Raw genomic sequence first — 15,616 nt, 5'->3', positions numbered from 1 at the left:
CTTTGCCAACTATTACTGGCATTTCATTCCCAACTACTCCACAATTGTGGCTCCGCTCTTAGCACTCACCCAAAAAGGAGCTAACACCAAAGTCTGGCCTTCGGAGGCCATTATTGCCTTCCAAAGATTGAAAGACCTTTCTTCAAAAGCCCTGTCTCCATCATCCCACTTGCCCTTTTATTGTCAAAGTAGATGCATTCACCCTGGGGGTAGGAGCAGTCCTGAGTCAGCATTCGGATAAGGGGGTTCTCCATCCATACTCCTTCTTTTCACAAAAATTCTTTCCCAAGAACATAACTATGGTATCGGCGACAGAGAACTTCTGGCCATTAAACTCGTTCTTGAGGAATGGTGCCAATAGCTCGAAGGAGCTTAAAAAAGCATTACCATTTATACCGATTGCAACAGTTTGGAACATCTCCATCATGCACAACAGTTGAATGCTCATCAGGCCTGCTGGTCCTTGTTTTTTCCATGCTTTAACTTTGAGCTAAGGTACTGACTAGTTATCAAGATCATTAGAGCAAATACCCTTTCACAGTCCTTCCTGGCAGAGGACACTCTGGAGCCTCCCAGGCACATTATTGACCCAGTTTGGATGCTCCTGGTCACCACCATGTCCCTTCCCCCAGGGAATACAGTTGTCCCGTGCAAACTCAGAGAAAAAGTACTAAGATGGTCCCATGACTGTGTTGCAGGTCACCCTGGACAGGCCCAAAATCTTACTATTTTCCAGCAATACTGTCCCACCTGCGCTCAGCAGAAACCCTTGCCGGGATGACCTGGAGGCTGTTACAGCCATTGCCAGTCCCCAGGGAACCCTGGACACACTTGTCCATGATTTTATAGTGGACCTTGCTCTCTCTAATGGCTGCACAATCATTTGGGTCGAGGTCTACTGTTGCTCAAAAATGGCTCATTTCATTCCTCTTCCTGCTCTCCACAGCCCCGGAGCTGGCTCGCCTATTCACGCACAACATCATCTACCTGCACGGCCTGCCCAACGCATTGTCTGTGACCGAGGGCCCAATTTACAGTCAAGTATTGGCGTTCAATCTATAAAAAAATGTAAAATTTCTTTAGATTACACAATGGCTTGCCACTCCCAAGCAAATGGTCAGTCCGAGCGGACCAATTGCATTCTAAGGAGTTTTCTCAGAACTTATGTAAACAACCTGCAAGTCAACTGGGCAGCCCTCCTACCATTGGTGGAGTTTTTCGACAACTCCCACATCTGCACCGCCACAGGATCATCACCCTTTCAAATTGTATATGGAATACAACCTTTACCCCCGTTGCCCATTCCCACACCCGTGGCCCAGCTGATGGTCAAGGAGCTTCAAGAACTCTGGGTACGCCCCAATAACATACTCCAAAGAGTGGCCGAAAGGCCAAAAAAAACTACGGATAGGCATCACAGACCATCACTACAGTTCAAGCAAGGACAAACTTTGGCTTAACATTTGTCACATCCAGCTCCAGATGCCCTCCATGCAGATTGCTCCTCGATACATCGGGCTGTTCCTGATCTTACACCAGCTTGACCCAATAACTTACCAACTACACTTACCGGTTACTCTTGGAATCCATAATGTATTCCATATTTCACTTTTAAAGCTTCTAATCCTCTCATGGCCCTTGAGGAGACTACCAGAGCCTTAAGAGGTATCCTCAGAAGATAATGTTACCTATCATAAGAATATAAGAACATAAGATATGCCATACTGGGTCAAACCAAGGATCCATCAAGCCCAGTATCCTGTTTCCAACAGTGGCCAAGCCAGGCCATAAGAACCTGGCAAGTACCCAAACATTAGACAAATCCCAAGCTACTATTGCTTATTAATTACCATCATAGCAGTTTATGCATTTATCCTCTAGGAACTTATCCAAACCCTTTTAAAACCCAGTTACACTAACTGCTGTAACCACATCATCTGGCAATGAATTCCAGAGCTTAACTATGCGCTAAATGAAAACCAATTTTCTTTGATTTGTTTTAAATGAGCTACTTACTAACTTCATGGATAAAGGTGAACCAGTAGATGTAATGTATTTAGATTTTCAGAAGGCTTTTGACAAATTCCCTCACAAGAGACTTCTAAGAAAACTAAAAAGTCTTGGGATAGGAGGTGATGTCTTTTTGTGAATTACAAACTGGCTAAAAGACAGGAAACAGAGAGTAGGATTAAATGGTCAATTTTCTCAGTGGAAAAGGGTAAACAGTGGAGTGCCACAGGGATCTGTACTTGGACCAGTGATTTTCAATATATTTATAAATGATCTGGAAAGGAATACGATGAGTGAGGTTATCAAATTTGCGGATGATACAAAATTATTTAGAGTAGTTAAATCACAAGCGGATTCTGATACATTACAGGAGGACCTAGCAAGACTGGAAGATTGGGCATCCAAATGGCAGAAGAAATTTAATGTGGACAAATGCAAGGTGATGCATATAGGGAAAAATAACCCTTGCTATAGTTACATGATGTTAGGTTCCATATTAGGAGCTACCACCCAGGAAAAAGATCTAGGCATCATAATGGATAATACTTTGAAATCGTCACCTCAGTGTGCTGCAGCAGTCAAGAAAGCAAATAGAATGTTAGGAATTATTAGGAAGGGAATGGTTAGTAAAACAGAAAATGTCATAATGCCTCTGTATCGCTCCATGGTGAGACCTCACCTTGAATACTGTGTACAATTCTGGTTGCCGCATCCCAGAAAAAATATAGTTGCGATGGAGAAGGTACAGAGAAGGGAGACCAAAATAATAAAGGGGATGGAACAGCTCCCCTATGAGGAAAGACTAAAGAGGTTAGGACTGTTCAGCTTGGAGAAGAGATGGCTGAGGGGGGATATGATAGAGGTGTTTAAAATCATGAGAGGTCTTGAACGAGTAGATGTGAATTGGTTATTTACATTTTCGGATATTAGAAAGACTAGGGGGCATTCCATGAAGTTAGCATGGGGCACATTTAAGACTAATTTGAGAAAATTCTTTTTCACTCAACGCACAATTAAGCCCTGGAATTTGTTGCCAGAGGATGTGGTTAGTGCAGTTAGTGTAGCTGTGTTTAAAAAAGGTTTGGATAAGTTCTTGGAGGAGAAGTCCATTACCTGCTATTAATCAATTATACTTAGGGAATAGCCACTGCTATTAATTGCATCAGTAGCATGGGATCTTCTTAGTGTTTGGGTAATTGCCAGGTTCTTATGGCCTGGTTTGGCCTCTGTTGGAAACAGGATGCTGGGCTTGATGGACCCTTGGTCTGACCCAGCATGGCAAGTTCTTACGTACTTATGAGTGCACCCTGGTCCTTCTATTATCTGAGAGAGTAAATAACTGATTTACATTAACTTGTTCAAGTCAGTTCATGATTTTGTAGACTTCTATCATTTCCCCCCTCAAGTAAAAGAGATTCTGAACGTCTGAACGAGCCAAGAAAAAGGAGTACCTTATATCATGGGAAGGTTACAGCCCGGAAGGGAACATGTGGGAGCCTGCCCCCAATATACTGTATAAGAATCTCCTGAAGGAATCTCATGCCATGCATCCCAGGAAGTCTAGATCCTCGTGGGGGTGGGAGGGGTACTGTTGCACTCAGAGGACTGTGAGACGGGCCTGCGGACTGATGATTTTACCTTCAGCCCAGACCCTGGCACCCGGTTCCCCGATGTCGGGGCCAGCCTCCCTGGTGGGGACACGGCCGACCAACGCAGCGTGGCTAGGCTGGCGCCGTTGCCACCGCAGACAGTGCTAAAGGGATTCCCTAGGCGCATGCGCACCCGACTTGTTGGCATTTAAAGGGCCGTGATGCCCTTTGATGCCATCAGACCTCTCCAGTATATAAAGCAGCCTCTCCCTGCAGCCTATGCCTTGGCAATAGGTTGACACCATTGGAGTAGTGCTTTGCCACTGCGTATTCCTGCTTCCTGGTTTCTGCTTCCTGTTTCCTGCTATGTGTTCCTGAATTTCCATGTCCTGCTTCTGGTTTGTGTTGAGTTCTTGTCTTTGTGGTCAGTCTCCTCCCCATCTGTCTTCAGTGTTCTGTCTTGCTCCTGTGGTCCCTTGTTCTTCTCATCCTCCTCTTCATTCCTTGTCTTCTTAGTTCAGTCTTCTGGCTTTGACCCTGGATTGAACTTCTGGCTTTGACCTTGGATTGAACTTCTAGCTTGACCTTGGACTGGATCTTATGCTGCTTGACCTCCACCTGCCTCTGATGACTGGCTGAACCATGACCCTGGGTGAACTCTACTGACCTCTGACCACTGCCTGGAACATGACCCTGAGTGAACTCTACGGCCTCTGACCACAGCCTATACCTGACCTTGTCTTCCTGCCGCCTGCCCTGACCGCTGCTTGAGCCGCACTCCGCTTTCCTCTATCATGCTAGCTGCACCGTCTCCTACGTGACGGATCTTCACCTCCGCAGAGGCCCGCGCCTGAGTCCAGCCGGCTCCGGCACCTGAGGGCTCAACCTAAGAGGAACACGGGCTGGTACTGATGAAGCCCCAGTTGGTCCTCTGCTTCAGCCACCTCCGCCTCTGACAGTGGGGAGGAGCCCTGCAGGTTGTGCCAACTCCACCTCGGCCTAGGGTCCACGCCCGCAATGGCAGAACAGCAGCTTGGCTTGTGCTGGGGGTCTGGCCACGCTGATCCTGACCAATCAGCAGGAATTTCACAGGGTCCAATGAAGAATTGCTCAGAGTATCAAATCAGGATGCAACGCGCTGTGCATCTTGACCACAGGAACTGGTGTCTGCCTCGGGCGGGCCAGGCCAGGCAGAGGCTGAGGATTCCCTGGATGGTGTTTGAAATGTCTGGATGACAGAGTGACAAAGAAGCTCCTTTCACTTTGTGGTCACTTGCTGGCTAAAATAAACTAGTCTGGCTGGAACGTGCCCACTACGTTCATGGGATATCCTGCCACCGGGCTGAGAAAAACCTACGCTATCTGAACGTAATCCGCTCTGAACTGCAGGTAAAAGCAGAATAAAAATGAATTTAATGTATTAATTAAAATAAATGAAACCTGACCAGGGACGATACGGACCAGCACCAGAACCTGAGCCGGGTCTTTGCTGCCGTACATTCTGTAACCCGTTACTAACTTTCCCCCTGTATTTCCTACCCTTTTAATTATTCTGTGTATTGCTTGGGTGTCGTGCCAATAAAGTGAACTGAATCGCGAGCCGTGAGGTACTGCAGCAGCAGCGGCTGGAGAAGAGACAGCAGGGTGCAGGGGTTCCCTTGTAACGTAATCCACTGCAATCCCATGCCTGTTCCAGTCGGTTCAGGCACTGTCTACCCTGATTGCAGAGCCCGTGGACCCAGAATAGCTGTGGCTTTTTTCTTGCAAAGCTGCTGGAGGGGCACGTGATGGCGCTTAAAATCCAAAGTAGGAATGCGCTGTAATCTCATTTTGTTTTATTTGCTCAAAACATACTGAGCTCGCTTTGCTTTGGTTTTGCAGGAATGCATAGTCTCTGTAGCAATCTGACCCGTAGATTTCCCCTACTGAAGTGCTGTAATGCGCCCTTGGATGACCTTTACGTAACGTGTGGCTGGGAAGACTGAGAGTCATGTGCCCTGAACTGACCTTTCACCTTGCGCTCCTACCTTCCTCCCCGCACCACCGTGGTCATCGCGCAGGCTGTGCACACAGGCAGGACCGCTCTTTTCCTTCGCAGGGGGTGCTGGGTGGCCTGAAGCCTGCGCCTCTTTCGATTCGGTCGCAGCAGAGGGCAGAAGGGGCGGGCGGCAGGGGGCACTCAGGCCCTCACAGGGCGGGTGCGGTCAGAGAGACGCCTAGGAAGAGCGCGGGAAAGCTCACGCTGCACCTGCCGGCCACCACTGCCGCTGCGGCAAGACTCTGAATTATGCTACATCTAAATCTGCCACAGACCAATTCTGAATCTGCAATGCCCACTCCTTGGAAAGACGAGCTAAAAGTCCTTAATTCCTTCTGCACGGAGAGAGAAAGGGGGTCTTGGGGGTAAAAGAGCTATAGTACAGTGCATCAGTTCTGGGAATGTGCACCCCTTCTGTTTTTTGTACTTTGCTGAGCATGGGAGGAAATGTATTTCTGCTTCTAGTTCTCCCGTTCTGCTCTGCATCCAGAGGGCCTTCTCAGGGTTTCCGTTCCTGTTGTCTCCACTTTTGTAATTTGAGGTCTGCGGTTCTGTATTTGGTGAAGGTCTCCGTGTTCCGCAGGCATGCGCGAGGCTGGAGCTGAGATATTCTGCTCGTGTGCGCGGATCCGCTGTAGTCTTCTTCGCTGTGTTTTCCCAGTCAGAGGCGTGTTTGCTGTCTAGGGTCGGCTGCAGTATTTGCAGGGCTGCCTGTTCACAAGTAGGGCTGATGCTTATACTAATGATCTGCAGTGTTAGATCTATGTAACTATCAGGCCCATACAGTACAGTGCGCTCCGGTGGAGCGCACAGTTGACCCGCATTTGGACGAGCGTTTTCGACGCGCTAGCGTTACCCCTTATTCAGTAAGGGGCCGAAAACGCGCGACCAACCCCCCCGAAACTAATAGCGCCCGCAACATGCAAATGCATATTGATGGCCCTATTAGTTATTCCCGCGCGATATAGAAAGTAAAATGTGCAGCCAAGCTGCACATTTTACTTTCAGAAATTAGCGCCTACCCAAAGGCTGGCGTTAATTTCTCTCGGCACCAGGAAAGTGCAGAGAAAAGCAGTAAAAACTGCTTTTCTGTACACCCTCCAACTTAATATCATGGCGATATTAAGTCGGAGGTCCCAAAAGTTACAAATAGTTAAAAATGAAAAAAAAATAAATTTAAATGGGCCCGCAGCTCGCGGATTGAAAACTGGACGCTCAGCTTTGCCGGCGTCCGGTTTCCGAACCCGTGGCTGTCAGCTGGTCTGAGAACCATCGCCGGCAAAATTGAGCGTCGGCTGCCTAACCCGCTGACAGCCGCCGCTCGTCCTGTCCATAAAGAGGCGTTTAGGGACGCGCTAGTGTCCCTAGCGCCTCTTTTTACCGCGGGCCCTAATTTAAATAAATTAATTTACTGAATCACGCGCACAGAAGAGTGGCCCGCTCTCCCGCGATTTTTACTGCATCGGCTCGTATATTTGCATATTCAAATTAATTTCTGCATTTTGCCCTCTTTTTTGGAAGGGAGTACCCTTCTTTTGGGGCACTCTGAGTTGTCTTGCAGGACCTGGAGCTACTTTAATTCTGCTGCCGTGATCCTCTCTTCCTCCTCTTCCTCATGCTCTCTCTCTCTCTGATTCTTTCCTCAGAGAGCCTCGTTACAGCCTGGACTCAGCTCCCTGGGGTCTCATTTCCGGGGGTCTTTCTAGGGCAAACTCTTACTTAGCGCCGAGGGATTAACTGCTATCCCATTTGTGGTGACGGAGGTAACTCTGCACCTTGCCGGGTGCTGTAATCTCCTGTGCACTTGCACAAGCGGCTTCCGCTCTGTTAAGCAGGATAATCATCACCAGAGCCCTGGGAGGATTCCCAGCCGGTTCTATGCAGGTAGCAGGGTCAGTAACAGCAGGGCGGGTCAGGTTCAGCTGGGATCGGGTACAGAGGCTGATAGGGAACTTGGTGTAGTCGTTCGTTTCAGCAGATGCACCACTGGGGGTTCTGCAGTGCGGACTGAACAGCCTCAAGTTGCTGGGAGCAACTCCCTTTTTCAGGGCCGGAGGGGGCAATCCGCTTGCTCGGGCTCCTAGTGAACCGACCGATGTATTTTCTTCTGCTTTTATTGTGTTTTAATTTGGTTGCACTCCGCCTGGTATGGCAGGTCCGCTATGGGTGGAAAATAAATATTGTGAATCTATAGTAACGTCCCCATTCCTTCCAGCACCTCCTCCTCCCCTGTGCTGCAAGTCTAATCCCCTGAGCAGGCCCCGGATCGGGCTGAGCCGGTCATTGGACCTGATACTACCCCTTCCCTCCCCCCCACACACACTCCAATGAGAGGCACTGGTTTTTGCTAGGGCTCACATGTTCTCCTCTAGTTGCCAAGATCTTTTCTCGGGTCCTGTAGTCCTCTCAGTCCGCCAGATATTTACTTATTGCTTCGAATCTAATCAGTCGCCACGTCAGGGGAGTCCTCACAGCAGCCTGCAATAGTAGATTGCTTTCACCCCCATGCTCCTGGCGTCCCTGGGCCTGGGCTGGAAGTGAGGGGATCTGAGCATGGCCTAGAAACGGGTGCCTGGCAAGGCTGGATTTAAGACTGCGGCGCCCATGGGCAGAGGACTGGAGATGGGGGAGAGTGTTGCCCTCGGAAATCAGGGAGCAGCAAGGCAAGCCAGTTTTTGGCTGCCCCCTGAACCTGGTCCCCTAGGCACATGCCCTGCGTTGCCTATGCTTAAATCCGGCCTTGGTTCTTTGGCGCAGAGTTTCAGCAGAGATACGTGGAGCAGCGAGTTTGAGTGCTCCTGGAGTAACTCACACCCAAAGATGAGCAGTTTGATGTGGTGATCGGGTACGGGCTCTGGTCCTGGTGGTCTAGCCTGGCACCGGGCAGGTAGTCTTCAGGTACTTTGAAGACAGCCATACTTTCTAGCTTCACTGAGAATTTAGGACACTTTTGTCTCCAATGTTGTGAATATTTTTTGTAGGCTGCCTTTTCAGAACCCATGTGTTCCCCTAGATCTGCCTGGATCTTGTGTAGTCTTGTATAGCTTCTGGCTCATGTTCACATTAGCTGGAATGGAGATGATATCCCTAATTTGCAAAGAACAGTGTCTGTGGAAGCGTGCACCCCAATATTATACATGAGCTCTATACAGGGCAAGCACGTGGTTCAGTCAGCCTGGCGGTGGTTTGCAGGACAAGGTTAATGCTTTCAGTATGCCCATGCCTCTGGGAGGTGATATGAATATTAGACACAAGAACAGAGGTTCCCAGACCTGTCCTGCAGGACTCCCAGCTAGCTTAGGTTTCCAGAATAATCACAACGAACATGCATGAGATAAAATGTGCATGCTATGGAGGCCTCTGTCTTAACGTTAGCAGAGAAGTGGGATATAAATGGGGTTCCAGCTCTGAAAAGATTTTGCTTTTACCATCCCCAATGCCAAAGTACTTGGCCTCAGATTAAATCATGGACTGAAATGCATGCAAATGACAAAGCAATTCTATCCAACATGCATTGAATATAGAATATCTACCAATGCGAGGGGAGGATTGGAGGCTATTTTGCAGCTTGGAAGGCTACAATCAGGATGTTTCTGAAAATGATAGCCCTCCCTCTTTTTTCCATATAATACCCTCAAAAACTGTACAGTCCAGAAAAATCAGGACAGGTGGCCACCCTACATGCCAGGAAAGGTATTATGGGGCCCTGGATGACTGGTGTCACGGCTAGGGGTAGCCAATGGGTATTTTCAGTCTTCAGTTGTGCCCAGTGCTGTCCACTTAGCCTAAGAAGGAGTCGATTATCTGGGCTTAGCCCCTCCATATCTGCCCCATAGATTACTCTTTCAGGCTGGAGGCAAACTGTTAAGGTTCCCAGCTGGTTTTATTCAGGCGGCAGGGTTAGTAAGGACAAGCAGTCTCTTGCTTAGAGATGATCCAATGCAGATTTATTTATTTATTTATTTATTTAAAGCTTTTTTTATACCGGCATTCATGATAAAATCACATCATGCTGGTTTACAGGAAACAGGGGAGTGATAACATTGAACGAAAAACTGGTGTTTATAGGTAGATATAAAAAAGTTACAATAAAACAAGGGAAAATTGAACTTGGGTGAGAAGAAGAGTAGCTGGAATAATTTAGGCAATAAGAATGAACAGAATAAATTAACTTATTTACAAAGTGTTACAATTAATTACATAGTGTTGATGGGAAATTTACAAGTGGTTGTGGTATGTCTGGAGAGAGTTATAAGAGTCCGTTGTGATCGTCAGATGTGATCAGGAAAGGCCTGCCTAAACAACCATGTCTTTAGTCTTTTTCTGAATGTTGGTAAGCAAGGTTCCTGTCTGAGGTCAGGGGGTATGGTATTCCATAATGATGGTCCAGCGGTGGAAAAGGCCCGTTCTCTGAATGTTTGATGGTGTGTAACTTTTGTTTGTGGAACGTGTAGGGATCCTTTGTATGCTTCTCTGATTGGTCTTGACGAGGAGTGTAGTCTGAGCGGGATTTGAAGATTGAGTGTGGCTTGTGAGTAGATAATTTTGTGGATGATGGTGATGGTCTTGTGGAGGATTCTAAAGTGAATTGGGAGCCAGTGTAATTTTTTGAGAATGGGGGAGATGTGATCTCTTTTTTTGGCGTTTGTTAAAATCCTGGCAGTAGCGTTTTGCAGCATCTGGAGTGGTTTTAAGGAAGAGGAAGGGAGACCAAGCAAGATAGAGTTACAGTAGTCTATCTTGGAGAAAATTATGGCTTGTAGGACTGTTCTGAAATCTTGAAAGTGAAGAAGTGGTTTATTCTTTTCAATACTTGTAGTTTGTAGAAGCCGTCCTTGGTGGTACGGTTGATGAATGTTTTTAAATTTAAATGGTTATCAATTAAGATGGGTCAGGTTCAGGATTTGCGGGTCTCACAAGCTGGATCAGGAACAGAGGCAATGCAGAACTCGGTAGAGGGTTCAGTTGGCAGATGCAGCATGGCCTAAGCAACTCTGAATTTGCTGAGAACAACTTCAAAAATCTTTTTTGAATATGACATAAAATTATCCGGATACACATACCTGGATAACTTTGAAACCTAACTGGAGATATTTAAACATAGCCGGTTAGGTTTCAAAGTTATTCGGCCACATGGAGCCGGATAATTTTATTCAGGGATATTCAGTGAGATGTTTAGCCCACTGACTATCCCTACTGATTTATCTGAACAAAGAGTACAATATAAAGCACTATGTAAATTCACGATGAAAAAGCAGAATGGCTTAACACCGCACTATGTGTACATGTGCCACATCGGGATCAGAGATTGGTGAATACAGCACTAGTCCTGACTGTTCCATCTGTTAAGACAGCGCGACTTACACACGTCAGAGAGCGAGCACTGTCTTTAGCAGGACCCAACTTGTGGGATTCAATGCCTCTTGAGATAAGACTGCAGAGAAGTTTTAAACTATTTAAAGGAAATTTGAAAACATGGCTTTTTAAACAGGCGTTTTACAAAGAGAACGGAGAAAGTAAATAAAGGCAAGCGTCACAAACTCAGCACTCAGCACTTAGTTTTATTATGTGCTCAGTTATTAGTTTGATCCAACTTCTCACTGATAACTGTACATGTACATAGGATCTGAATTACAAGAGAGACCTACATGTAAGTTAAACTACAACACAAGTCAAACGAACTCATCATATAATTGTATATTTGAACACACTTTGTTACCGAATCATTTTTGGCACTTTTATAACGTTTTATCTGGTTTAAATACTTTATGTTACTATATGTGCCTTCCTGTAAACCGGCGTTGTGATGGTAAATAACTTAACGACAGCACATAAAAGATTTTAAATAATAAAATAAATAACTGGATAAAAGTTATCTGTTTTCCAGGTTTTTAAATGGACCCCCATCCACTCACCAAATACAGAATAAGTGACCACAAATTAGAAACAGAAATATGCAAAGACTGACGTCTTCTCTGTTCTGCTGTCCATTCCAGCTTTACCTCTTCACTTCTGTTCCCCCGAAGACAGGAGGGGAGGGGCTGGATCAGGAAGCAGTCATTCTCCTCCAGGCTCACCCCCTTTTCTCCTGCACCTGAAGCATCAGGCTGCACGCTGTCTGGGAGCAGGAAGCGGTGGGCTAGCCTCCACTGCCTGAGATGGGTATTGGCCAGTAGAGTTGTAGGGGCAGAGTCCTGCGTGTGCTCATGCAATGGACCCCCCTGCTCTGCGGAGCCTGGGACAGCTGCCCCTTTTGCCCTTTATATAAAAACGGCCCTGACGGTGATGTCATGACGTGTCATTAAAGCCACCGCACACTGTGATGTCATTAAGCATCATTTTACTTGATTTGTAGTAGTTAAGGACTGTTCTTCTTTATTGATAAGCAAATGAGCACCGTAATCCAGCAGCAGACACCCTGAAGGGTGTTCACAGAAAATCTGGTGCTATTTGGATCAAAGAAATCAAATACTTTTAAAGAAAAAATTAAAAGAATATTTATTCAAACTATTAACATGCATATGTTACTTCCATTCACTAGGTGAGAGCAAAGTATGTTTTGGCTGAGAGCATCCTGGATCTGTTCATACCTGAAAGCTGCAGGAGGATCATTGGACTTGCACTGATGCTCCCTTCTGTGTTAGCAACATGTGCAGAGTGGGAGTCCCTAAATAAACCTGTGTTATAAGACCTTCTGTTCCTACTCACTCACTCACTCACTCACTCATGGGACAGCACAACAGAGAGCTTAAGTACAGTGTGTAAATCAGCCCTCAGAGAAAGTGACACACAGCAGCCTGTGCACTCTACCAGCCACAGACAACATATGAGCATGCTGATAAAACGAAAGCATTGCTCCCATAGGAGGGCATAGTAACGCCCTGCTGCCCAGCTGAATGTCTCACCGGAGGGTTTCTAGCACAGGACGCACTGGCACTCTCCTACTACCCAGAAGTGTTTATAACATAAAATAAACTGGAAGTCTCTTACCCGTGCAGATGTCTCTCGTATATCCAGCCAGTATTTGTGAAACTTTACAATGTTCGGGTGGTCGAGGACCATCAGATTCTCAAACATTGTCCTAATCTGCTCCTGCGGGTAAAGAAGAGAGTGATGAGAAGAGCCCAGGCACACATGGAAACAGTCGGGTATCTACACACAGGGGGCTGGAGAGATGAAGGGGGAAGAGAAACCGACCCTGAAGAGAAGGATGAACATAACGTAAGACATGCCATGCTGGGTAAGACTAATGGTCCATGGACAAGTGCAAGGTGATGCATATTGGGAAAAATGGAAAAATAACCCTTGCTGTAGTTAAATGATGTAAGGTTTTAATGATCCAAAGTCAACGACAAACCTTTTCTGTTGGAAAAAAATCAGCAGAACCAAGGGTCACGATTTAAAACTCCAGGGAGGAAGACTCAGAACCAATGTCAAGAATTATTTCTTCACGGAGAGGGTGGTAGATGCCTGGAACGCCCTTCCGGAGGAAGTGGTGAAGACCAAAACTGTGAAGGATTTCAAAGGGGTGTGGGATAAACACTGTGGATCCCTAAAGCCTGGAAGATGGGAATGAAGAGAAGAGGTATGGGGGTGGCTTGCGGGTATGACGGCTACTTTCTGGTGACTAATACCCTTATTCAATAATCGTTCACGTGGTTAATGTGACTCCAACATTGCTCTATGCTTCAATGGCAAGAGGAAATGTGGAAAAGAGGATTTGCATTCAGGCAACCAACAAGGTTGTTGGCTGTTGCCTGGATGCAGTGTTGCGGCGGATACTACCCTGAACCAATTAAACCTGTTACTTCACTTGGAAAGCATATCCAGCACAGCTCACTGCTTCAATGGCAGGGAGAATGAAGAAAAGAGGATTTATATTCAAACAACAACCAACAAGGTCTGAATTGCACAGTCTAGGTAAACAAATAAGCGTGGGAGTAGTTTGCTTATTGCAGCGGTTACTACCCCTAACAAATTAAGTCTGATACTTCACTTTGAATGCATATCCAGCGCAGCTCACTGCTTCAGCGGCAGGGGGGAATGAAGAAATAGGATTTACATCCAGACAACATCTAACAAGGCATTGATCTGAGCAGTATGAGTATACAAACATTGGGGTAACTTGCTCGATATGACAGTTACTACCCTCAAACATTAAGCCTTATACTTCACTTTGATGCAGCTCCAACACTGCTCTCTGCATCAATGGCAGGGGTGGAAGGAATTTAGAATAAAAAAGTTACCAATAAGGGCCCTGAACTCAGCAGTCGGAGTAACAGATAAGTATGAGAAAATAAGTGTGAAAGCTTGCTGGGCAGACTGGATGGGCCTATTGGTCTTCTTCTGCCATCATTTCTATGTTTCTATATTAGGAGCTACCACCCAGGAAAGAGATCTAGGCGTCATAGTGGAGAACACATTGAAATCATTGGCTCAGTAAGCTGCGGCAGTCAAAAAAGCAAACAGAATGTTAGGAATTATTAGGAAGGGAATGGGGAATACAACGGAAAATGTCATAATGCTTCTGTATCGCTCCATGGTGAGACCTCACCTTGAATACTGTGTACAATTCTGGTCGCTGCATCTCAAAAAAGATATAATTGCGATGGAGAAGGTACAGAGAAGGGCAACCAAAATGATAAAGGGGATGGAACAGCTCCCCTATGAGGAAAGGCTGAAGAGGTTAGGGCTGTTCAGCTTGGAGAAGAGACGGCTGAGGGGGGATATGATAGAAGTCTACAAAATCATGAAAGGACTAGGGGGCACTCCATGAAGTTAGCAAGTAGCTCATTTAAAATAAATTGAAGGAAATTCTTTTTCACTCAGTGCATAGTTAAGCTCTGGAATTTGTTGCCAGAGGATGTGGTTAGTGCAGTTAGTGTAACTGGGTTTAAAAAAGGTTTGGATAAGTTCCTGAAGGAAAAATCCATAAACTCCTATTAATCAGTATAGCTTGAGATCTATTTAATGTGTGGGTACTTTCCAGGTTTTGTGGCCTGGATTGGCCACTGTTGGACACCGGATGCTGGGCTTGATGGACCCTTGGGCTGACCCAGCATGGCAAGTTCTTATGTTCTTATGTTCTGATCAAGCTCCGACAATGGCCAGTCTGATCCTTTCCTTTTTTTCTGGAGGTCATGCTGGAGCGGTGCAAGCTGCAGCCGCACATCCTCTTGCGTTTGTATTTTTATTGTGGTAGGGAAGCAGTTCTCCGGCTAACTTTAGGGCTGCTTTCTTTTTTTGCTGACCAAAGTTAGCCAGAGGAATTTATGAGGCTAGCCCTGACATTTAGAGCTAGCTGGGTAGATGTAAACCACGCCCCCGAGCGTCCACATCCTGCCCCTTTTTCATCCGGCTAAAACATAACCATTGGGCTTAGAGGAATATTCAAAACAGAGAGTTTGTCTGGCTAAGTCTTGAGCTCAGCCGGACAAGCCCCTTTTGAAGATTAACCTCTGTGTTGTTATGTTTTTATGAAATTGTATTTATTTTATGTTTTTATAACAAACTGTGTTGATAATTGTCATGAACTCCCCATCAGAGGGCATTGCTGAGAGATCGTGGAATGTACATTTTATAAATGAATAAATGCATACATAAATATTTCTGCTAAAGTCCCTTAAAAGCAAATGTTTTTGTCACGTTCAAGAACTACTTATATAAAATAGTCGATGGTAATTTTGATAAATATAAACTGTAAATCCTAAGTAAGGTTCCCACAAAAGGAACAAATCCCTCTCTGTGCATGCAAATCTTATCTCATGCATATTCACTGTGGAGATCCTGAAAACCCGACTGGCTGGGGGGGTCCTGCAGAACAGGTTTGGGAACCACTGCTCTCTTTGTATTGATGATGGGTCACGGATGGCATGATCATCATGGATTAACACAGTGTTTCCTCACCCTCTCCTGCAGGCACACCTAATCTGTTGAGTTTTTGGGATATCCATAATGAGTATGCATGAGATCGATTTGC

The 15,616-nt window shown here is 46.0% G+C and overlaps 1 protein-coding gene across 2 annotated transcripts in view; it reads right to left on the bottom strand.

Annotated features, from left to right (window-relative positions):
- NRBP2 (nuclear receptor binding protein 2) overlaps positions 1-15,616 on the bottom strand; it is a 132,058-nt gene that overhangs the window by 53,711 nt on the left and 62,731 nt on the right. For both annotated transcript variants that reach the window (XM_029592258.1, XM_029592257.1), the window contains exon 3: positions 12,628-12,729. In XM_029592258.1, coding sequence (XP_029448118.1) covers positions 12,628-12,729 — 102 coding nt within the window. The remainder of the gene's footprint in view (positions 1-12,627; positions 12,730-15,616) is intronic.

The sequence above is a fragment of the Rhinatrema bivittatum genome, chromosome 2, assembly GCF_901001135.1.
Source record: "Rhinatrema bivittatum chromosome 2, aRhiBiv1.1, whole genome shotgun sequence".
NCBI lineage: Eukaryota > Metazoa > Chordata > Amphibia > Gymnophiona > Rhinatrematidae > Rhinatrema > Rhinatrema bivittatum.
This window is presented reverse-complemented; position numbering and strand designations above follow the sequence as displayed.